At 35.6% G+C, this 13,452-nt stretch overlaps 1 protein-coding gene across 2 annotated transcripts in view; it reads right to left on the bottom strand.

Annotated features, from left to right (window-relative positions):
* PRORP (protein only RNase P catalytic subunit) overlaps window positions 1-13,452 on the bottom strand; it is a 109,351-nt gene that overhangs the window by 59,715 nt on the left and 36,184 nt on the right. For both annotated transcript variants that reach the window (XM_010986141.3, XM_064485891.1), the window contains exon 5: window positions 11,298-11,405. In XM_010986141.3, coding sequence (XP_010984443.3) covers window positions 11,298-11,405 — 108 coding nt within the window. The remainder of the gene's footprint in view (window positions 1-11,297; window positions 11,406-13,452) is intronic.

The following is a 13,452-nucleotide window of genomic DNA, read 5'->3' as shown; positions in this document are numbered from 1 at the left end:
TAAGAGTAATTTATATAGCTTCAAAAACCTGTGTAAGTAAATTGACTACTCACTCTGAATTGCTGCTTACCTTAGAGACTTAACAAATATTTTTAAAAATTTTTGGTTAAAGTGAGTATTATATTTTCACTCCACCTACCACATTCTTGAGAAGCATGTTTTAAAATACTGTCATAGAAGCAAACTACACACAGTAATGATTCACAAAGACCATCTCACCACACCCCAAACAGTTATTACACAAATATTATCAGTGACACATCAAGAGGAGAATCTACTTGCCATTAAGATTTTGCCAGAGAGAAAACAGATATGGGAGCTTGGCAACACTGTGTTCCTAACAAGGCTGCTGTGAGACACACGGTCATGTTACTAACACAATTGGGGAAATTCTGTTTCAAAACTATGCAGAGTATACCTTTTGGGGATATTTGGAAAGAAAAGGATATGATGCCAAATTCATAACAGAAACTTTGCCTGATTTCATTCATCTTTCTATTTACATATTTGAAATCACTTATCTGACAGTTGATCATTTACTTTATTAGCAGCCAGTACATGCCAGTGTAATTCTGAGTGCCACAGACTTTTCCAGCCCTCACATGACAAAAGAGAAATCCTACATGTGTCAAGCAGGTGAAGTGGGTGGAATGGAACACGGGTGGAAGGAAGTACCTAGTCAGTTTGGCATTATCAGACCTAGGGCAATGTGACTTCCCTGACTTATCATGTCATGAAAAATAAATAGTAAGAAAAAAACCCAAGAACCATTTGTTGTGTTCCTCAGTGGATTCTGGACTGCCGTTGTCCACTAATGCCTATTTATTTCCCCAAGTCACTTGTGGGGATCACCCTTGACTAGCTAGATGTTAACTATTTTAAAAATAAGGAGTCAAGATTAGGTCTACTTCCTCCCTGCCCCCATGTAATAAACTTATAGATTAGAGAACTCTTATCACCCCTTCCTAAACCCCAATGACACAGAACTTAAACACTGCTACTAGATTAGTTGCCTAAGATTCACAGTACAAGTTTATGGACTGTTTTTACTGATTTTTTTTTTTTTAAATCTTCAGGCTCATGAATACAGTGATTTATTTGGGTGATTATTTCAGACCCCCTAGAGAGAAACATGAAATTCCACTGGTTTGATACTCCATATAATTACTTTCAGTCTCAGGTTTTCTCCAGTTGGCATATTCTCCTTTGGGCTATTTAACGGTTTTTAAAAAGTCTACTCTAGGTAACTTTAATCATCATAATGCTAACTACTTGATACATAACGGGTGGTTATGGAAACATGACACACTTCTATTTTGAAAGTGGAAGAAGCATATTATTCTTAGGACCAGGTTTCAGTACCTTAAAATGAGTTTCATGTATTTAGTTAAAAAAATAGATTCCTAATCTAAGAATCATTTAGACTTCTAATAATTTTCAGTATCTGACTTCTACAGTTGCTTGTTTCTGTAAAGCAATATGAGTGCACTTCTGAGAAACTGTTTTTATGTAACCGTGGTTCTCAAAATGTGATCCCCAAACTGGCAGCATCAGCATTGTCAAGGAACTTTCAAAAATGTAAATTCTCAGCCCTACCTCAGACCTTCTAACTCAGGATCTCCGGGTGTATTGCCAGAAATCCTGTTTTGGCAAGCCCTCCAAGTGATTCTGATGTGCACTAAAGGTTGAGAATCAATATTCTAAAATACAGCAGAAACTTTAGTGGTTAAGTTTAAAATTTAAGTTATAAATTTTCTTACCTTTAAAAATATGTGGGTTTTTTTTTAATGTAGGAAGTATTTGTAAATATATCTATAACTGTATAAAGTAAAAAGTGAAGTCCTTTCCTGGATTAGAGTTTAACCCAGAAATAACTGGATAAATAATTGTTCCTGTAACTCCTAGACTTAACAACACTTCTAAAAATCCATTGAAAAGAAACCATTTTTAACTAGTTGACGAAAATTAAGAAAATACTTAGAAGTAATCTCCAAACATGTAATCAAGAAAATTTATAAGTAAACTGGGGAAAATGACAAGTTCTTGATTCTAGATTTCAATATAGAAAAAAAAATTATTCAAATACTTTCTCAGAGAAGACATGGGGGTGGCATATTTTTGAAGGCAATAAAAGCAGCATGACGCCCAAGTTTTGAGACCATAGGAACAAGACCTTCTACTTCTAAAGCCAACCCTTAAGAGCTAGTCTTCAAGCAGGAGAAACAATTACATGGAGAAGGATATTTAAAAGTTAAGGAGGTATAATAAAAATGTCACGTCAATACTTAATCCAACATTTGCCACTGCAAACATAGTAAGGAGTTTCCTTGCTACTGTAACATTATTAAAACAATTACAAGCACAGTTGGGTGTCAAACTCCAAACATTTCTATAGTTTGGGCAAAAAATATGTCCAGGATTACCTGCACACAAAAACACTGAGCATAATTTATTTTATCTTAGGTTCTTTATGTTATTCAAACATTTACAAGACGTTATATAAATCAACAGAAAGAAATAAAGTAGCTTGGGTGGCAGAAAAAAATGAGAACTCACTGCCAAGTAAATGCTCCTGCCAAATGCCTTTTAATGCCTAATGCCCTTTCCTCCATTTTTCTCTCACTGTAGTAAAACCAACTAAGAGATGGCAATCGAAACAAATTCTGCAGTGTTTCTACCAAACTACTTTCTATTCAATGCCCCAAGGATGCTGTAAGAATGGAAGCATTCAGTGTTGATGTCTGGCCATAATTCTTTTAAATTACATTATAAATTTTCTTTCTGTGGAAGCCATTTTAACTGATTCTCACTTATCTACAAAAATAGGGTGCAGGGTTTTGAACAGCTAGCAAAGTTAACTAAAATGATGTACTTTTTTCCCTATACACCCTCCACTAGAGGAGCTTATGAACAACTGAAAACTCCAAATGCAAGCTGCAAAAGGAGCAAGGAGCAAACATTAAGACTGACTCATGAGGAAGTATGTGTGTGTGGAGGTGGGGAGAGTGGAGTAACATGAGAGAAAATGCAGGGTAAGCTTTCTACTTTATGTCTTTTTGTCTTCTAGGTGAAAGCTTAGTACGTTGTCCTTGTCCCCTCAAGGCAATCTCACATCACCAATTATTAATGATGACTTGGTGGCTCAAAAGAAAAATCCCTCTCAAAGTCAAAGTACACATAGAGTATGAATTTTGGGGACTTTAAAATTCCTACCTGATCATTCTGGGGAAAATGATCAACAAAAACATCAGTTCTTTCCACATAAAACTATAGTGAGGGAATCTGATATTGAAAAGAGAAATCTAGGCAAAGACGGTTTGCACTGCCATGCTGAAACTCGTTTCTAGCTCCTGGACTTGAACATCGCAGCAAGTAAGACAGCACCAACTTCAGTGTGGCAATCATCAGAGCTGTTAAAAAATACGAATTCTCTTTCTCCTTCCTGGTACACGGTAGGAATGCCTGTCCTGTCCTGTCCTGTTGAACTCAAGTGTAGCTGTGTACCTTGTATTAGCTGCTAATCAAATATGAGCAGAAGTGACAGGTATCATATCTGAGAAGGAGCTCTGAGTCAGCATGCGCTTCACCTTTTCCCTCTGTCACAGTGACTGGCAATATTTCACAAAGTTATTCTGAGTCCTAAAATGAGAATGATGATGACACAGATGACCTAAAATGGACATATCATCATGAACAAGAAATACTCTTGTTTTAAGCTACTGAAATTTTGAATTTATTATTGAAGCATTTACCCTGTCCTGACTAATAAAGTCAGTCTCTTATTTGTTCCACACTGCTGAAATAGTTCTTATTTAGTTACTCTACAGAGAAGTTAGCCATTTATTTGGAGACTCAAGTTTAGGTTCTAAGCATCAGTTCAAAAAGAATGAGGACCTCAAACTGAAAAAACTACAAGAGTAGATGGTCAGTTATTTAAACTAGGAGACTAAACACATCTTAAAAAAACTACCATGCTTTTATTTCTACAAAGTTAAGACTATGGACAACTAAATGCAATCACAGGGTTGTTGGGGTTTTTTTCATTTTAAATTTACTAGATTATGTGCTGGGCACTACAATAGGTGCTTTTCAAAAATTAGCTCCTTAATCATCACAAAGGAACCAGGAGGTTAAGTAACTTCAACAAGATCACAAAGCTATCACATGAAGTAAGTTGACAGGAGGAGAACTCAAGAAGTCTTTCAGTTAACCCTGGAAAGCAGGTGTTAGTTCTAACAGGTTATATGAATTACTGTATAGCCATTTGTTCATTCTTTCACTGACTCACTAAGTATCTAATGAGCACTTGCTATGTTCAAGGCCTTTATCTCAGTGCTGAGGATATAACAGCAAGCAAGGTCCACAAGATCTTCAATCTCAGGGCATTTACATTCTGATGGAGGAGATTAATAAAAGAAACCGAAGTGTATAGGTAATTTTAGATACCCCCCAAGTGCTATGGAGGAATTAAAACAGCTATCTATTGCTGTGTAATAAACCACCCAAAAACTGGGCTTAAAATAATCACTTATTTTCTCACAATACTATGGGTTGGCAATTTGGGTTGGGCTCAGCAGGACGTTATTCTGTTCTACACAGTGTAGACTGGGCTCATGCATGTGTTCACAATCAGCTGGCAGGCTGCCTGGAGGTCATCTGGTCCCAGGTGACTCTACTCACATGTTGGGAGCCTTAGCTGTGACGGCTGAGTGTGCTCTCTCTCTCCATGTGGCATCTCTTGAGGCAGGAACAAGTTCAGTATATTTGAGGAACAGGAAAAACTCTAGTGTGTCTATTTATAATTTTATAATTTATAATTCAGTGAAAGACAAAGAGAAAAAAACAGAGATGAGGCTGAAAACAGAGGTATGAAAGGTGCTATATGATACTATCAGATGATGAAAGTACTAAAATCCATGATAAGGAATTTGGATTTTATTCCAAATATAGTGCAAAGTCAATGAGGCAAGGATAAAAAAGCAAGGAGACCACCTAGATGGTAAAGTGATTAGATTACAGGATATACTTGGGGATTATAACTATTAAAACGTGTCAGTCAGCTGGGGCTAGTGAAACAGAGCAGTTAAGGCTACAATCCTTGGTTTGGGGTTTGAGCAATTAGAAGGATGGTGGTACCAATTACTCTTAAACTTAAAAAAAAAGAAGATAAAATTTAATTTCTACTTCTCATGATTTACACAGTGCTTTTCCTCAGAAAAGAGCCAAAAACAACATGTTGATGTGGGGATGGCTGTTCATAAAAAAATCCATGAGCCTAAAACTGCTCCCAAAACACAGTTTATTAAATTAAAAGAAATTGAATCCAAGAAAATCCAAAACACTATATCCTGCAGAAGGTAAAGAGAAAGAGATATCCAACTGCTACACAGAGGCTGACTCAAGTGCTAGACAAGATTCATACCTAACACTTTTTAATTTAGTCATTGTTTCTTTCAAATCACAACATATTCTGGAGAATTGAATATTACAAAACTATTTTGCGATATTTATTTTTAAAAAAACATCCTTTTCTCGTGCATTTTGGGCAGACATTATTCTCCCTTCTGACGTTCCAAGTAAGTTTCTTGTTTAGGTAACATAACCATTAGCCTAATCATGTTCCTAGCATTCGTAGCATTTATTGGCCTCTAGACATATCCTCATATCTTAAAACAGTATCTGGCATGGAAGAGTTGCTCAATGAACAATGACTAACTCTACATTGTAATTCCCTGCTAAGATGCTCCAGCTATCCTTCCCAAAATGCAGCCTATATAATTAATCTGCCAGTCACTCAGAACCCTTCCCTCTTCTTAAAAATAAAAATACAAACCCAAACTCTCTTCTGAAAATTTGCAACCAAACATATGCGTGTGTGTATGTATTTTTTTTTTTTTTAATGGGAGGTACTAGAGATTCAACCTAGGACCTCATGCATGCTAAGCATAGCACTCTACCACTAAGCTATACCTTCCTTCCCCAACAAATACTTTTTAAAGTATTTGGAAAATAATCTACATGATGAGTAGCAAGTCTTATTTTGCCTAGATTTACTGAAGGTTAAACAAATAAATTAGAAAGAGCCAAGGCTAGTTCCCTCAGCATCTGGTGGGGATTGGTTCCAGAACTACCAGCAGATACCAAAATCCATGGGTGCTCAGGTCCCTTACATAAAATGGCATAGTACAGTTGGCCCTCCACATCTGAGGATGCGGAACTGGTGGACCCAGAGGGCCCACTGTACTAAAACCCACTGAATTGTACACTTCCAAGGGGTGAATATTATGTTTATGAATTATACCTTAGTAAAGAAAAAGAAAACTAGTGTAGGTTCTAAAGAATTGAGATACTGCTTGACAAGACCTTAAATATGCCAAAAATAAAATCTAGTCAGGGATTGTACAATCTCCAGTTCCACTTAGTATATCCTGTCATGGTATTTATTAAGACACCAGAAACTACAAGATGAATCACTGATTATGCAAAAAAAAAAAAAAAAGAAGCTTTCTTTTTCAGTAACAAACCAAATCACATACTAACTATACAATTCCATGCCTTATTTATTTATTTATTTATTTATTTATTTATGCAGAATCACAAGTCACATTTAAATAGAAATCTTCCTATCTGAGTTAAAGGCTCTTCTGAATCACTTTTGGCCACAGCAGCTCTACGACATGTAACACACTACTCTCCTGAGAACCTGTGTTTTTCACCTTTACTACTGTATCACTTTCAGGACCAAAAGCAAAGACAGACTGAAGAATACTAGGGGTTACCTGCATTTCACATGAAATTATTGCTTTTTCTTTCAATGAATGATGCCATTCTGTAAGTTAATCAACTTGAATGGCTACGGAAAGCTTTTGGCAGAAAGAAGTTTGCAGCCTGGGTGACAGTTTTTCAAAATGCAACAGTTATGATAAGCAATCCTTGCTTTAAAATTCTGTACCTTACCCTGAGAAATGTGTCAGTTACCACCACCTTTTATTGCATTTAGAAAACCCACAGTAAATATTTAAAGTTACGATTAAGGTTAAAATAAGGTTAAAATTAAAGTGTGTTAGAGCTGCCAATACAACTAACTCGGCCGAGGTCACAAGTGGATGAACAGACACATGCTGTGTACAGCACAATTTGCAGATACCCAGGCAATGACAACCACCAATAAGTCTCAACTCTACATCGTGGCTGGCAAGTTTCTACCGACATCAACTGTAAGACATACTCTAGCCTCAAAAATTAAAATATGAAAAGATGTATATGAAAATTGAGAAAATAAATTCACAACCGAACTTATTTTTAGCTCCTTAATCTCCATCACCCCTAGGCTGTAGGTTCTGAGCTCAAGATATGTGATCATGGTGTTACTCTACTCCCTAGATAATGAATGTAAAAAACGGTCTTTTCTCATTTATGAACTTTCAGAGAACAATGCTGGATATATAATTAACCATAAATGGAAAAGGACCAAGAAGAATTTGTAACACATTACACAGAAAGTTCATGGGAAGAACATAAGTGATCTGTACATTATTTCACAGAAAAAGCCTGGAAATTTCTCCACATGAAGATGAAAAATTCAAGACTCAACAAACTAGGATTTCCTTTATGAGCACATACAGGCAACTATACTGAGAGAGAGAGAAAGAGGACAAACAAGACAGCCAAGAATATTTCCTTCCTGGGCTATTTTACTAAACTCTGTTTACACATTTTTTTAAATGTCTGATCTAAGAAATTGGGGTACAAACTGTCCAGCTCTTTTCACTCAGCAGACTCATGGCACAAATGCAACAAAATAGTTGAAGCAATCATGTAATAAGCAACCCTAAAGAAATGTGTTCTATTTGGGCAGCTTTATACACTGTTAGTGGGAGTATAAATTGCTACCATCATTTGGGAAGCAATTTGGCAATATGTAGTGAGACCTTTAAAAGTATCATATCAAGAGTTGTATTTCTGGGAATCTGTTCTTAAGAAACCATCTGCAACGTGCACAGAGATTTTCTTCCAAGCATTATTTACCACAGGAAATATGAGACAATTTAATATGCCCACCAACAGGGAAATGATTAAAAAATTGTGGTACATCCGTAAGATACAGTTATTTTAGAATATTTGCCAAGAATGCCTTTTTACTTTTTTCTTTTCCTGATGGTGATTCTTTACTTTAAAGTAACATATACCCACTGTGAAAGAAAATTTTAAAAATACGAATGAAAAACTGAAATGCTCTCATTGTCTTATACTCCACCCCCAACTCCTAAAGTTAACTGCTATGAAGTTTTTATGTGTAATTTCTAGAAATTTTCTAGCCATATACGAACTTACCTAACAAACATTTATATGAGTAATCCTTTGTTTTGCTTTGAACACAAGTGGGGCCATACTAAGCTTGGTCTTCAACTTGCTTCTTATACTTACTTTGGCTATTGTTTCATATCAGCATGGGTAGATCGACCTCATGCATTTAAAATAGATGTTTCGATATATATCAGGTCCAAGATTGACAGATATTTAGGTTGATGAGAATTTTCTGCTTACAATGCTATAACGAACATACCTGGATATGTACTATTGTGTATTACTATGAATATATCATGTACTACTGTGTATATATATTACATATATATTATGTACTACTGTGAATATATCAGTTCCAAAGAGTAGAATTTCAACATTTTAGGCATTTGGAATTATTGCCAAATCACCCACCAAAACCCCTGTACTGATACCCTCCTCTCTACCTCTCCAAACCGTTCAAAATACTGGATACTACCAACTGTTAAATCTCTGCCAGTCTGGAAAATAAACATTTTAATTTGCCTAACTAAAATTATGAATAAGGTTAAACCATTTTTCTACCGCATGGTTCATCTTTTTTCTTACAGACTTATAAGAGACTTTGGTACAGTCAGGAAGTTAGCTCTTTGTTACATGAGCTGTGAATTTTCTTAGTTTGTTATCTTTTAACAACATTTATAGTATTTTTCACTGTTCAGCAAATTTCTCTATTCTTCCCATTAGGGTTCCTGAATCTTATGTATGCTTCAAAGGTCCTATCACAAATATTCTTCTACCCCTTTTATAATTTCATTTTTACTGAGAGCTTTCAACAACTCTAAGTTAAAATGTAGATATATAATTATTTACAGAGTTGGAGCTCAGGTAAAAAAATAGAAAAATACTGCAAGGAAATAAAATGTTGACAGTGATTACTGATGAATGTTAGGATTATACATGATTTTCTTTTCTGTAATTTCCAAATTTTCTACAATGAACATGCATTTTTTTTATAATCACAACATTTCTTAAAATTGTATTTTACATTTTTCTTAAGTTTTTGACGGTGCTGGCTTCAATTCTCAACCAAGTATTATTTGAGTACCTGACCTAGAGTCCAACTCTAATACGAAGTCTAATACTAAAGCAGAGATTCGTATTTTCTTTTAACTCCATTGACATGGATGACATGATAGTAGAAAATCTTAAACTGCCAAATAAGGGTCAGCTGAAAGCAAGAATTATGGTTCCATTTGGTAAGTTAATACGAAGAGTAATCACAATAATAGTTACACCGACCAGGTACTCAGTGTGTGCCAAGTACTCTTCACAACATCTTTATGAGATGGTACTATTATTATCCCGATTTTACAGATTGGGAAACGAGGGCACAGAGAGGTTACATAACTTGCTCAAACTATGGAAACAATTAAAAGTGGCAGACTGAATACAAAGGGCCTGGTTCCAGAATCTCTGTTCTTAACTTCTAAACTAAAATGCTAGTTAAAATGCTATTAAATGCTATTGAGATGGCGTCTCTAAACGGAGTCTCTAAGCTGAAGTTTCTCAAACAGAATGTCAGTGCACTGTCATAAGATAACAGGGCTCTGAAGAGCTGGGTAATAACAATTACTTGTCACATAAACTGCTGCTAACAGTAAATTATTTTAACAGTAAAAGCTAAAAGTAGTGGCAGATGCCTATGATTTCTCTGGCCCACCACGTGTTCTCTGCCTCTGTTTGCCAAAATCTGCTAGAACCTTTATGTGCACATATTTCTCCCATAATGCTGGGGAGTGTGTCCACTATATCTTCTTCCGCATGTTACTTTCCCTGAAAAAGTTAGCCCAACTTGGGCTAAATATTTCTGGCAAGCCAATTTTCAGTGCTTTGTGTTGAAGCTGAAAGTCAAACAAAAGGTGAACAAATAGGAAACTTCTTATTCTCAAGATCAGATGGGAACGGGCCCTTCTGATTCTGAGCGCAACAGTGCATTAATGATAACAATTTCACTCTTCCTTTTCTGGTTTTGCCTTTGTGAATGTTACTGCCTTCAAGGCCCCTGAAAATATCTAAGAAAGAGAAATAGTTTCCACTTGCTTTTGTGTTTTTTAAAAATAAAAGAGTAAAAAGCACACACTTGACCATAAAAACGAAGGCTCAAACAAAGAAGAAAGGCATATAAAGAAATTTCTATAAATCAACCTTGTCCTTTGTTAGTACTTGTGAGCTATTCTGAGTATAAATGGTCAAATAGGACTAGAAGCATCTCTGAGAAAAAGCTTTTAAGTTGGCAGCAATTTTTAAGAAATAACAGTTTAACTACAGATGAATGGCCATAGATTGCCAGCGATAAGAGCCACAAGTCAAAAACCCTGGAGCTCTCTACAATCAAATTTTGATGTTTTGATGGCTTTCTAAGGATTTACTGTACAAAATTGACCTCAATTTTCTAATTTTCTAATCTGTAAAATGGGGATTAAAAGAATTGCTCACAACGGCTATAAAAAATCATGATATTCCTATTAGAAACTACTAGAACACTTAGAAATTGATTGACCAAATGGATTAGCTTGCAAAAAAAGAACTGCTTAGGCTAATTTCTGAACATACTATGTTTGGAAAAACACAACTGTGAGTTATGAGTGATTAATATCTCTCAATAGTGCATGTTAATAAATTGCAAATGGAGGCATGTGATCCTCAGGGACAAGAGAGAGTAACCCCAAAGAGTAGAGACCTAGAAGGTCAGCTGAAGTTTACACGAAAAGGGCCAAACTGGCCCTTTATTAAATAGACTTTAATCTCTCACTCTTGGCCAGTCTGTAAGAGCCACTTACTTGCCAGAGACTAAAATGGTGAATCTTAGATGATTAGTTGCTCACTGTGGCCCCTCTGAGAACTTATTTTTAGAAGGGAAAATGGGGAGCTAAGAGACCTAAGGAAGGTCACAAATGGGTACAATAAATATTTCTAGAGATGTGGAACACTAAAATAAAACTTGTACTTACAACTTGAGACTCACGAGCTTTAGGAAACATTTTGGCAACATTGAGCCCATCGATGACAATATCAAAAGGAGGACAGCATTTTACAAAGTTCTGAAATCTCTTAAGTTCCTAAAAAGGAAAAGTCAGATAAAATATTAGTAAGAACCCAGTAAGGACTTTAATATATAAACACACTGCTACGACTTTTATTATTGCTCTGGTAAGTCAAAATATTCATCCCTTAAAAATACACACACATATACCTACACACAGAGATGCTTTCAAATAAAAACCTGAAAAGACCAGCCTAACAGATACAACTGCATGTAATTATCTGATATACTTGACAATCTCACAGTGCTTTACACTTCACAAAGTACTTCACATAGCACTTCAACCGGTCTGTAACCAGCCATCTGGTCTGCTACAATGACACACATGGTAGTCATGATAATAGTGAAATGTCAAAATCTCTATGTCCTGTTCTGTAAGCTAAGAAGAAGTGAACCTCAAATGTGCCAGTCTACCAGTGCAACCATGCTGAAAGAACAAGGCTCTATAATTTGTAGCTTCTCTTTTGTCACCAAGAGGGTTTTGTTTACTTACAGCTATTTTGAAGAGTTGAGCATTCATTCATTCATTCAATAAATATTTGTTGAGCACCTACTATATGCCTAGCAGTCACCAAAGAGACAAAACCCCAATGTAATGGAGCTTGCATTTTAGTGGAAGGAGACACAAAATAAATCAAATAAATAAGTTATTAAAGGTCAAATGTGATGAGTGCTACGGACAGAAGAAAAGGAGGGGAGGCAGTTCACTCCTGGTAATGATGGAGTAGTCTGTATTGGACGACCAGATAATACAGTACTTTTTATATAAAAAGTAACAATTTGACAATACTAGAGAATGACCAAAAGCAGGCAGAAACTGGAAGGAACACAATATTTGAAAGAACGTTTGGTGATTTTAAAAGATGACTGAAAATTCTTTGGCACTCCTCCTCTCTCAAAAGGTGGAGTCTAATTCCCTTCACTTGAATATGGGCTCTTCTTTGTGACTGCCCCAATGAATGAACATGGCGGAAGTAATCCATGTGGTAAACAGGCAATTAAAAAAATAGGTAGTAAAAGGCAATACATTAATGTCTTCTTTTTTTTTTTTTCAAGATTTGCAAATATTAACTCTGTATAAAATAGATAACTAATTTTTTCTATATAGCACAAGGAACTGTATTTAATATATAGCAACCTATAATGAAAAAGTATATGAAAACAAATATATGTATGTATACATTATATATATATACACATAATGACTAAAACAGATAAATTGTAATTGACTATACTTTCAATATTAAAAAAAAAAGGCAATACAACTTCCATTTGGCTCTCCCTCTTAGGATGCTTGCTCTTGGAACCTAACTATCGCCACAGAGGTCATGTATAGGTATTCTACCTGGCAGTCCAACCGAGTCAACATCAACCATCAGATCTATGAGAGTGAGGAAGATTTCAAGATGAATGACCTCAAGCCTCCATTTGATTACAACAGTAAAAGAGCCAAGCAAGAACCACACAACTGAGTCTAGTAAAACTCTAGAAAAATGAGATATAATAATAATAGTAATAAGTGACTTTCCGTTCAGTGCCACTACGTTTAGGATGACTTGTTATCTATCTATGGGTAATGGGAAAAGTGAACTGCACCAGGAGAAATTTGCCTCTTTTTGGCTTTTTGCCGGAGGGCACTCTAGTCAGCATGGTTGACAGGGGCAGCTGGAAATCAAGCAGAAAGCCACAGACTGACTAGTTTGAGAAATCAGAAGACAAGAGTTTGGGGCTGCCAGAGAGGCTGGAAAGTTAGAAAATGAATGCTAGAAATAAGAGAACTGCAAAAATTTGTATATAAATATGAACAAATCCTTGGTTAACTCTTTTTCTTTTTCATTGAAGTATAGTCAGTTACATGTGTCAATTTCTGGTGTACAGGATAATGTTTTAGTCACACATATACATACATATATTCATTTTCATATTCTTTTTCATTAAAGGTTACTACAAGATATTGAATTTAGTTTCCTGTGCTATACAGAAGAAATTTGTTTTTTATCTATTTTTATATATAGTAGTTAATATTTGCAAATCTCAAACTCTCAATTTATCCCTTCCCACCC

The sequence above is a fragment of the Camelus dromedarius genome, chromosome 5 (assembly GCF_036321535.1).
Source record: "Camelus dromedarius isolate mCamDro1 chromosome 5, mCamDro1.pat, whole genome shotgun sequence".
In the NCBI taxonomy this organism is placed as follows: Eukaryota; Metazoa; Chordata; class Mammalia; order Artiodactyla; family Camelidae; genus Camelus; species Camelus dromedarius.
This window is presented reverse-complemented; position numbering and strand designations above follow the sequence as displayed.